Source organism: Genypterus blacodes, unplaced genomic scaffold (assembly GCF_046128005.1).
Source record: "Genypterus blacodes isolate CSIRO-AG114 ecotype Tasmania unplaced genomic scaffold, CSIRO-AGI_Gbla_v1 ptg000005l_1, whole genome shotgun sequence".
Taxonomy (NCBI): Eukaryota; Metazoa; Chordata; class Actinopteri; order Ophidiiformes; family Ophidiidae; genus Genypterus; species Genypterus blacodes.
In genome coordinates this window covers 1,834,562-1,846,071 of record NW_027466819.1, presented here as the reverse complement: position 1 = coordinate 1,846,071, position 11,510 = coordinate 1,834,562, and the positions used below count along the sequence as shown (strand labels likewise).

The following is an 11,510-nucleotide window of genomic DNA, read 5'->3' as shown; positions in this document are numbered from 1 at the left end:
TCTATCCCATCCCTGTGATGATCCAGGCTCAGTTTGTTTGTGCCTGCGGCGGGTTTGTGTCCTCGTCTCGTTTTCCTCCCTGGCTCAGTTTACCCGCTTCTCCCCTGGAGGCTGGAAGTGGAGACAGTGGAGGCTTTGATGAGCCTCACAGATTGGGGGGGAAAACACGTGTAATCACCTGTGGAGCTTAAATGGCCTTGCGGGGCGTTTTTGTTGCTCCAAAGTGCGCCGGGACGCCTCTCAGCGGGGGGGCGGGGGGGTCAGCTCGGCTTCACGGCTTCCGAATCGGCCTTTTCTCGCCTAATGAGCGGCCCGACAAAAGGCTTTTAATGGAGGGGGGGTGGCTTGGAGAAAAAAAAAGGGATTGATTGCGTAAAAAAAGACAAAGCGGATTCCGCTTGACTTGTCTGCCTGTGCGGAGGAAGCGTGGTCCGTTTTTACGCGCAGCGCCTTTTTACGCACGGAACCAAACCCGGCGCGGCTGTAAATCTCCTCCGGGTTCGGTATTTATGGTGCATTCAGGGGTCGTTCATCTCACTTTATCCGCCCCGAAGAGACGCTCGCTGCCTGTGTGTGCGTGACCCCGAGGCCCGGCGTCTCAGCCCCGTACGTGCAGGGGAGAAAATGGAGTGTGTTCCTTTAAGGCGCCCGACTGCCTGTCGCTTTGTGCTGCGGAGACACTGACGCCCTGTGGACACAGTGGACACCGAGCGGCGGCACGCAGACGCGTTCAAAGGGGGAAACAGCCGCAGCCACCGCGAAACTAAAGTCGGAAACTTGTTTACATTATTGCGGTAAGTTTCTGAACCCCATGCGTGTGTATGTGCGAGTGTGTGAGAGTGTGTGCCTGCGTGTTTCACTTTCCGGGGCTTCGGTTGTGTGTGAGCGGCGCTACGGTGAAGCAAAGCGGGGCAAGTTTTCGGTGTGTTAGCGATGAGCAAGAAAAGTAAGAAAAGAGGTGAAGAAACTCAGAGGAGTGTGTGTGAGAGAGAGAGCGCGCGTGTGTGTGAGAGGGTGAGAGAGTGTGTGTGTGTGAGAGGCAGCTAATGTTCCTCACATGTTCCTCTGCGTCATGTGCAAAGGAACAATGTGCAACAAGTCCAGCAGCTTTGGCGTTAAGGTGAATCTAAACGCCTGCAGCCTGCGGATGTTTCCAGATGTGCGCTGTTATTTTTCCATGCAAAATGTTCGAATTGGTGGCTTTGAATGAAACGTGACGCAGCTCCGTCACGCTAATGTGCTGTTTACATGTCAGAGGCTTCAGGCGAAGCAGAGGTGAGTTTGTTACTTAAACATCACAAGCTGCTTCTGCTCAATGTTTGGAGACGTGAATGAGAGTCAAAGCAATCATTCATCTTTGGTTTCCAGGTTTAGATCTAATTTAAGTGCAAATTGATGTAAACGTACAGAAGCAGGTCTGAGTTTGGAATGGAAAGTTGTGATTCCAGCCCCTAAAAAGTGAAATTTGAAGCTTTTACCTGTTTCTATAACTTAGAAATTTTAATTTATTTGGACTTTTGGATAATTTTTCAGACGAAGCAAAACAATCTTCAGGCTCTAGCATCTTGTGATGAGTATTTGTTGTTATTTGTGGATGTTTTACACACATCAGTCCATCAGGAAGCCTCTGTGCTGCCTCACCTCCTCTTCCTCACCAGCTGCTTCTCTCCCGGTGAGGAATGCCAGCCTGAGGTTTTGTTTATTTGTGGCGGCCCTGCCCTGCCCTCCATGCTCTGACTTCATGCCTCGTGTCTCGTGTCTCCATCTCGCTCCTGTAGGTGTTTCCGGTGCCCTCTGGTGAGCCGTCAGGATGAGGCCCGCCGGTCAGCTGATCCTCTTCCCCGCCGCCGCCGCCACTCTCCTCCTCCTCCTGTCGGGACTGACGCTGACCTCCGGCTGCAACAAAGCCCTGTGCGCCAGCGACGTCAGCAAGTGCCTCATCCAGGTGGGTACACAAGGTACAGAGGGTGAGGATGGTGGGGTTCTCACTGTAAACCAACCCTGGCGGTGCATTTAGGGGCTTGAATGCTGCATTTACATAACTTATGCAGGAGGAATTTTCCCCTTGTTCCTTTGCTGCAAGGAATTCCTGAATCACAAAGCAGGAAATGGTGAAAGGAAAAGTCACCAGAACCTGATTTGCTTTGATTCCTACATCACCGTTCACAAATCACCTCTTGACCCAGCTTGATGGAGGTTTGGGGTTCGACTCAGGCAAGAACCCATAACATCTACAACACGGTTTGTAGCCTGGTGGGGGACTCAAATAAATGTTCTAGCTTGGAATTTAGTCTAAATAAGTTCAGTTTGAGGATAGAAAGTCCAGAAGCAGCAGTCAGATTTCTTCCTTCACACACTGCTGGAGCTGGAATCCCTTGTCGGACAGATCTCGTACACACACTTAAGATAGAATTGGCGAGTTCGGCCAGAGACGGCGATCTGGACCAGACAACAAAGATGGAATCTGTTGTGAAGAATGCAAGATGCATTCCTGCGATAGAAGCTTCAGAAAGGAGCTGCAGGCTGACGATGCGTTCAGGTTCATACGGTGATTTGACACGAGGACTCTCTTGATTTTGCATGGTTTTGTTCATGCGGTAACATTTTCCCTCCTGTGGGTGATGTCGCGCCCTTATTTGGCTCAAACCGGGTCGTGTTCTTTTTTTGTTATTATGGGGAAAGAATCAAGAGAAGTGCTGGCTCGCTTTCCTACAACCTGTCAGGCGGTGTTTGAGTAAAACGCTGTGTGTGTGTGTGTGTGTGTGTGTGTGTGTGTGTGTGTGTGTGTGTGTGTGTGTGTGTGTGTGTGTGTGTGTGTGTGTGTGTGTGTGTGTGTGTGTGTGTGTATCTCAAGTCTTACCTGTTTCGATTCAAACCGATTCTGCATTTTGTGGTCGGTTCGGAATTTAAATCACATTAAAGTGCTGAGTCATTCCCTTAATTTTCAGTATTATCACACTTTTTAGGTGCACTTAAACAGGCTGAGGGGTTTTTAAAGTGTTTTATTGAAGCTAATCAACCTTTAGAGGAGCGTTCCATCCCTCAGGTTTGGACTTTAGTAGATGTTTGTGGGGTTTGTCTCTCCAGTTGTTGGGCTCATAAAGTGAACCTTTGTGATTCATCTCTGTGTCAGACGGGTCGTACCAAACGCCTCCAGTGTCCCTGCCTTGCTGAACATGGTTCCTTCCGCTCGGGTCGCTGTGTGACGGCAGAACAAAGCGCTTAACGAAACATTTACAGTTGAGCTCGGTGTTCCAGGTGGCTTATGTCCGGCTGATGAATCACTGCTGAGGAAAAAAGCTCTGCAGCTTCCGCGACCCCGCCGACACCAACTCGCTAGCTGTCAGCCGGCAGAGTGATGGTGTGTGTGTGTGTGTGTGTGTGTTGCCCCTCAGTAGGAGCTCCATGTTGCTCGTGATTAGTGCGATGAACTGACCGACGCTCGCTTACGCTCTGCTGCCATCGCCAAGTCGTTTGTCTGAATTCCCAAAACCCCCTGAGGGTGGGAGAGCACGAGGGGAGGGGGGGGTCAGAGGGAGGTGTGTGTGTCTGTGTGTGTGTGTGTTATTACAGAACTACTGGAGCATCCAATGTAAAAGTGCTTGTAGTGAAGAAGAGAAGAGTTTAGTTTGTAGTTTAGTTAGTGCCTGGATTCATGTTTGCAGTGGAAGAAAGATTGATAGAAGAGAGGAAAGGAGTGATACAAGGAGTGAGAAAGGAAACCAGAGGAGAGTGAAGGAGGGAAGGAAGGTGAGGAAAGGGGGAGGAGGGAAAGAAGAGAGTGAAGAGAGAGAAACAAGGAATGAAATGAGGAAAGATTGGAGGCCAAAAAAAAGAAGGAGGGGGCAGGAATGAAATGAACTAAAAAGTAAGTAGGAAAGGAGAGGACGGAGGGAAGGAGGGAGGAGGGGAGGGAAGGGGAAAAGGACAAAAAAAAGAAGTAAAGTTGCTGCAAAGAACAGAAGGATGAAGGAAAGAAGGAAGAAAAGGAGCAGTTAATGTCACATTGAATATGAAATCTTAACGTGCGTGTGTGTATTTGTGTGTGTGTGTCCAATACATTTCACAGGGTGTGGCAGCAAGTTTCAGAGTTGCACTCAGCAGGCTGAGGCAGCACTCGACCACTGTCCACAGCTCTCTCTCTCTCTCTCTCTCTCTCTCTCTCTCTCTCTCTCTCTCTCTCTCTCTCTCTCTCTCTCTCTCTCTCTCTCTCTCTCTCTCTCTCTCTCTCTCTCTCTCTCTCTCTCTCTCTCTCTCTCTCTCTCTCTCTCTCTCTCTCTCTCCCCCCCCTGCACGTTTTTTGGCTTCACTTCACATAGTTTTCCTGTGTGTGTGTGTGCTCTTTGTGTGTGTGTGTGTCAGGATCCTTCCTCTCTTGTTTCAGATAACTTTATTAAAACAAAATGTCACAACAAATCTCACCACTTCATTATAAAAGACAACCGAGAACAAAACGGAGTGACGGCTGGATGATAGCAGCTCAGTGTGACTGTGCGAGCTCGTCTCTATGTAAAGAGCAACCGACCTGATTGAGCTGTCGTCACGGCGATGCTGAACAACAAAATAAAAGTCTCTCTGTCCGTTTATGTTGGCGCTGCAATACTTACAAGGTCACAGAGGTCAAGGCCGTGTGTGTGTGTGTGTGTGTGTGTGTGTGTGTGTGTGTGGTCTTAACGCCGGTGAGTCACGCCGCCCCTCTCTCTCTCGTCCTCTGGTATCTGGGCAGGAATCGGCCTCCTTGCATGTAAACAAAGAGAAAAGGCACCGGTGAACGTGAAAGAAATAGAGAAGATGTAAGGAAAGAAAGTAAAAGGAGGGAGAGAGAGAGAGAGAAGCCAAGGAGGAGTACATGCAGTGTGAGGGAGAGAAGGAAGGAAGGGGGGATTGTGTATGTGTGTGTGTGGAGTGGCCGTGTTTCTGTTCTCCAGGTGTTTTCTTCTCCCCCCTCCTGCTCCCAGTGTTTTCTCTCTCTCTCTCTCCCTCTCTCTCTCTCTCTCTCCCCCCTCGTCGCTGTGACCTTGACAGAGAGGAATGTGCTCCCTGTTCTGCGTCTGCGAGGGCCGAGGGGAGAAACAGGAACTCTCTGGAAGGTTCACCCACTTTCAGTCCCGACGCCGCGTTCTTCGGTGGGCTCTCCTCATCCTCCCCTGAGAGATGAAGGAGCCGGGGAAGGAAAGGAATGAAGCTTCCCTTTTTTTCCCTTCTTCTTCTTCTTCTTCTTCTCTTTCTCTGGCTCCAGTGTTCAGCTTGGGGGATTTGCAGACATTCCCTGTTGTTGGATGTTTGCAGAAGCTCTTGTAATGTTGCACACGTGTAAATCGACCTTTGTGCTCGTTAAGCTGATGGGAGTGTGTTGTTAATTAACTGTTCCACCGAGGGAGTTTATAACTTCAGAAATGGTAAAAGTCAAAGAAATAAAATGTGATGTCAGCATTAGCAGCTGTTAGAAACGCCAACATCGCAAAATCAATCAAAATGATCTTCTTTTTCCAGTAATTCAGTCAAATAAACACATTAATCTGCTTTATATGTTATTGAATGAAGTAATAGAAGTAGAATTATAGAAAAAAACTAGACAAAATGAGAAATGGGCATAAAATTGGCCATTTCATCCTCTTCCTCTTCATCACAGAGCTTGAAGGTCCCTCAGTAGAGCTCACAGTCGTCTATGCTGGTTGAAATAGAGATATTGTTGCGTTAACGTGTTGTGATCTGCACTCATGGGCTTTATTTGCTCAGATCTGCTCTCTTCCTCGTGCAGTCCTGGGGGGTGCCTGAGTCACGGCGGCACTATTGGAGAAAACCGATTGTTTTCTGTGCACTTGAACGTGTCGGAGCCTGCAGTGTTTACACGCCGAGGCCTCCTTTCTGTTCCACAGGTATGAGGAGTGAAATGAGGCTGTAATCGTCGTTATATTATAACCGATGCAGCTCCGGCTCAGCGTGGGCCGACATCTATCTGCTGTTAGTCACGTTGTTTCGGGGAAGTTGAATGTCAAAGTGTGTGTTTGCCGGTGCCAAAACCTCCTTTTATTGGTGAAAAATGCGGCTTACTGGCATTTAAGCTCATCTGACTCATTTGTGCTGCCGCGTTTGTAGTTGGGGTTTGTTGACGTCAAAGACCGAACGCTGGAATCTGCATGTTGTTGTTCTCACTGAAGCGTCCAGAGGTTTATGTAAGACATCTGCCCATACAGGTGGATCTGATCGGATATCAATCAAATCAGCTCTTGTATCAATTGCATATTTATATTTATGTATTTCTCCATCCTGTGTTTGACAGAAACGTCTTGGATAAATGTGAAAACTGACAAATAACACAGACTGACTTTATGCTGCTTTAAACACTCACACTCCTCCACATTCATCAGATTACTGCACTTTATGAGCGGATACATGTTTTGGCCTGAGGGGGCGCCAAAGAGTAACGTTTCCAATGTTTTGAAGTACGACTGATGCAAAAGTATAGCCTGTTGGTGGCGCTATGAGGCTCATCAATATGAATTTGAACAAAACGATGTAGAACGTCTAGAAGCTGAGTCATGCTTCATCCCTGTGCTCTGCTCTTTACCTCCCATACTGTAACATTATGACATCACCTATGAGCTTCATCTGTGTGTGATGTCTGTTTTATGTGTCTCACTGTGTGTGTGTGTGTGTGTGTGTGTGTGTGTGTGTGTGTGTGTCATACAGGAGCTGTGCCAGTGCCGTCCGTCAGATGGGAACTGCTCCTGCTGTAAAGAGTGCATGCTGTGTTTGGGGAACCTGTGGGAGGAATGCTGCGACTGTGTGGGTGAGTTTGTTTTTATTTACCGTATAATTAGCGTTGAAATCAACCTGCTATTTCTGACTTAAAGATGGGTCTTAAAGTGAGAGGGGAGGGTTCGGCGTGTCGCCCCGGCAACGGCACAAACAGCCAGTAAAGATGGGACGCTGACCAACTGTGAAGGGGTTAATAATGCAGGCGCTGATTCCATTCAAATGTATAGATTTAGATTGGTCATGCTGAGTACGAGCCGCTGTGTTTAAGCAGAAACACATGCAGGGAGCGGAGGTTTGATTCCAGGATTATTTGTGGAGCCCGGTGTTGCGTTCAGGGTCTCAAAGGGCTCGTGTGGAAAAATGCGGAGGAATCATGTCAGATTCCGTCTCCCCGTCTCCCCGGGAGCGTCCAGGTGTGTAATAAGAGCTGAAGGTGGGGAGGAGACGTAAATTACAAACGTGCAGGAAATGAAATGAATGCGACACTCGCGTCCTGATCCAGTAAGAGGATCTAAAGTCCAGATGTGGCCAAGATGAGTCAGAGAGGGAGAGAAGGGCGGTAAATAAGACATTTATAGACGAACGCAACGCAGAAGTACATCTAACTTTAACTAATACACTGAGTTCTGACATTCCCGTGCAGGTTTTTCCGAGCTTTCCCGTTTGTTTCCCTGTCGGCTCCACTCTGCCTGTGTTTTTAATCCGACACTTAAATTTAATTACGCTGACTTTTATAAACTCCTCTAAAGAAGCTCAGGAGCAGCTGGGCTTTATTGGATCAAATTTGCAAACAGAGTTGAGAAAACAACAACTTACAAAGCAAAGTTAAGAGTTAGAAGATGCCGGAATCTAAATAGGAATGAATCCAGCGGTTTTATTGTTGTCATTCCATTGTTCTCCTTCTCCAAACATCTGACATGTCTGATATGTGGCAGGCTTGTTAGTCTCTCCGTCGCCCTGCTAAAAGCCTGTGAATAATGAGATAGTGTGTGTGGTGATGCACTTGTCACACACGTTTAGAAAGCGTGTGTGATACCAGGCGAGTGTGAGGTGAACAAAGCCAGAACCTGAGAGGGCCTCCGAAGGGTCCGAGGACTCGCCCCAGAGGTTAATGCAGAGCAGGACAGCGAGGAGCTCCGGGGAAATTAAAGGAATATTGTCCCTACTAAGTCGCACCTAACCAGATGGGCCGGAAGCCTCCGCGTCCTCGGGCAGATCAAAGGCCGGAGAAGCCGGAAAAAGAGTGAGAGGGCGAAGGAGGTCAGCTGTCTCAGACGAACTCTGACTCCCAGTCGTTATGGAGTCACGACAGGGGGGGGGTGCAAAGGCCACGGGAGAAGCAAAACAACCGGATCTGCCAAAACCAGAACCGATTTTAAACGGCGACTCCCGTCTCAGATCTCTAATCCGCCTCGGAGCAGCAGATCGGCTGTGACGGACAGATATTGCTGTGCGTTTTGACACGGGGCTTTATTAAAACGCTTTCATGTGGAACACAGATACAAGCGCAGTGACACTGAGCGCCCGGCGAGCTGCTGCTGCTCCACAGATGTTGTGTTTCTGGAGTTTTCCCTCACGGACGAGCTGTTTAACTGCACACAGAGGACAGCTTGTAGCTCCGAGCGAGTATATATTTCTCATTTATACGACTTTTTACGGCGCGAGCTCTATGAGCACTTTTAAGTAAGTTTCCATTCTAAACATGTTATCTGTGCCAGAGCGCCGGCTGCTTTGAAGTGTGTATCTGTGAGCGGTTAGAGCTTTGGGTGCAGCGGAGGAGCGACGGGGAAAGGACAGTTTGTATTTTAGAGGGGAGGAGGAGAAGGAGGGAGGACCCGTGTGTGCGTGTGCGTGTGTGTGCGTGCTTTATCTGAAACAGCTGCTCTGACTCTGCTTTTAGCATTTGGTTTGTAATCCAATTCCTCTGTCAAACTCCGTTCCCCATTAAATGATTTACCCATTAGCTTTAATTCACTTTGACTCATTGGGAAGGTTAGAGAGATCATATCGGAGGCCGCGGGCGCTTTGTCAAGTGGTCGCTACTGTATTTGGAAATTAAATGAAGTGTTAAAAGGCCCTTAATTGAGACGAGATAGCCGCTGACAGTAGTTTTGGTTTTGTAAGTTTTTCCCTGAACAATTGAATTCATGTGTGAGAGCATTAAAGTGAACTCTGGGATTGCAAACACATTTTGTTCCTGCGCTGAACACTTAATGCATAAACCTCCTGTTGTTTTTAATTTAGAACATTCAACAAATCCAGTAAAATGACCATAACGACTCCAACAAGTTTGACCTTTTGTTCTTAAATCAAAACTTTCTGTTTGCCAACAAGACTCATCTTCCTGCTTTGTGCTTCCATCTCACGCTCATCTCCTGTTCCTGTGTCAGGAATGTGTAATCCCAAGAACTACAGCGACTCCCCGGCCACGTCCAAGAGCACGGTGGAGGAGCTGCACCGGCCCATCCCCTCGCTGTTCCGCGCCCTCACCGAGGGCGACGCGCCCATCAACATGATGGTGGTGTCCTTCCCTGTGGCAGAGGAGCTCTCGCACCACGAGAACCTGGTATCCTTCCTGGAGACGCTGGACAACCAGCACCAGAACGTCTCCGTGCCTGGAAACAGCATCCATGCCTCCTACGACAGTCAAGGTGAGAGAGACGGAGGGAGAGGGGGAGAGGGAGAAAGTGTGTTCACCCAACATGTGGCCGCATTTAGGGGCAGCAAATAACATTCAGGGTTCACACTAATTGCTTCAGAATGTTGTGTTTTGCCTGGTTTGTGACTCTCTCCTTCTCTTTCTCCTCCTCCTCCTCCTCCTCCTCCTCCTCCTCCAGAGAACATGTGTACGGTGGTGTACTTTGACGACTGCGTGTCCATCCGTCAGTGTAAACTCTACTGCGAGGCCATGGGAGGATCCAAGTACCGCTGGTTTCACAACGCGTGCTGCCAGTGCATCGGGCCCGAGTGCCTGGACTACGGCAGCAAGGCCGTGAAGTGCATGAACTGTCTGTTCTGACCCGCCGGGCACATGTTGGTACCAAATGTCTGGACTCATACCAGAGGACTGAGAGCAGAGGAAACTATGACCGATATGTGTTAACATTCCTCAGTTACCGTGTTAAAAAAACAAGAAAAACCCCTCCAAACCCCTTTAGATTGTTTTTATTCTGCTGTTATGTTTCACTGTATATTTTTAGATGTTTTCAATAGTGTTTTTTTACTAGATGTGTATATGAATAATGTATTTTTACAATAACTGTCTGCTAAACCCTAGTCTCATGCCAAATAAAGAAACGTTTGGTGAGGTGGAGCTCTGGTGGGACAGAAAGGCGTCTGGAGTGTCGTTTCTGCCTTTAACTGTATTTTCTTAAAGTAACGAGTAGGTAGCAGCAGTGGAATAGTAAATATTTGCCCTCCCAGTTGTCTGTCTCCTGCTCTAATCTTAGCCTAGTGTTGCTGGTGTCAGGAAACGCATCATTTCCTGGGGAAACAAAGTTGTTATTCAAGTCCACAGGTGTTTCTGTGCTGGCTGACCGTCTCATGCGAGCTGAGAAAGGGAGCGTGTAGCGATGCCAATCTCTCCCTGCCGCACACAAATGCCCTTTGTCATGCCAGCGCCCCTTTCAAAGGCTGCAGGATGCTGGATTATTGATTCTGTTCCCAGCTGGCACGCAACATAAATTTGCAAACGCTAATGCGGCAGGCACACAATGTGATCTTGTTTGTCTTTTTTTATGACACTAAATGAGCTCTTGTTTTTTTTGCCAGTGCAGCTGTGAGGTGGAGAGACTAATGCGTTTCATATGTCAGGGAAATTCAGACTCCCGAATCTCACCGCAGTGTTTGGGACGGTGCGTCTGTGTCGGGATAGCAGGCAGTTTCCCCTAAGTGTAGGTTTGTAGATAATCACAACACTGACACAGTTTCTATAGTACAAAAGCTCGTGTGAAAGTAAATCTGTGGCCTGGATTAAATAACTAAATGTACCCGATACCAGATCACGTTTGGGCAGGACAGCTGTAAGTACACTTGTATTGTGAGAGCAAACATTCCTCTAATTCTATTTTAATTCATGCTGAGGTGCATGAAACCACTTACTAATATGGACCATAGTGTGTAGACTAAATTAAACATCTCACATTTAGTACTTCTAATCCATATGTCCTCCCATACTTCTCTTCAGTATTTGTGTCATACTAAAGGCTCATATCCCACATGGATGCTGTTACATGTAAAGGTTTGGTGCAGTTGTTTGGATTAAGCTGGACCTTGTTATGATCTTCTCCTCGTTGGTCTTCATTATGCTGCTGTAAGGCATAAACATGTTGCCTCATCTTTCTTTTATCAGAGCTGCTGCCAAGGCAAACCCATTTTTTTATTTAACCTTTTCCTGGAGCTTTGCTGACATTATGATTTTGCATTTCTCACTGCTTGGTTCACTAAAGAGTCCATCTACAATTCCTCTGTGCGCCGTTGAATCACTTAAACAAAAGTCAGAATAAGTATGTGTTTTGTATACATATTTAGTGTATTACATGGTGGAAACCTTGAGATCCCTTCTCCCTGTAGCCATGTGTAGACTTTAACAAACATTTAATAACATAACACATATTATTCAATTCATTATGTAATTCAATTTGGATTTGATTGTGTTTATGGACAAATTATATTGATAATCAACTTTTTTGAGCAAGTAAATGAGCAAATGGTCCTATACTTTCTTTTTTTAATTTCCACGGCTTTAT

General features: G+C 47.3%; 1 protein-coding gene across 1 annotated transcript; it reads left to right on the top strand.

The window, feature by feature from the left end:
* Window positions 1-354: 354 nt before the first annotated feature.
* On the top strand, window positions 355-11,272 carry twsg1a (twisted gastrulation BMP signaling modulator 1a). Its single transcript, XM_076148339.1, has 5 exons — window positions 355-794; window positions 1,779-1,945; window positions 6,694-6,793; window positions 9,153-9,413; window positions 9,600-11,272. The coding sequence occupies exons 2-5, from the start codon at window positions 1,811-1,813 to the stop codon at window positions 9,779-9,781; spliced, it is 678 nt and encodes a 225-aa protein (XP_076004454.1). The 5' UTR covers window positions 355-794; window positions 1,779-1,810; the 3' UTR covers window positions 9,782-11,272.
* The last annotated feature ends 238 nt before the right edge of the window (window positions 11,273-11,510 follow it).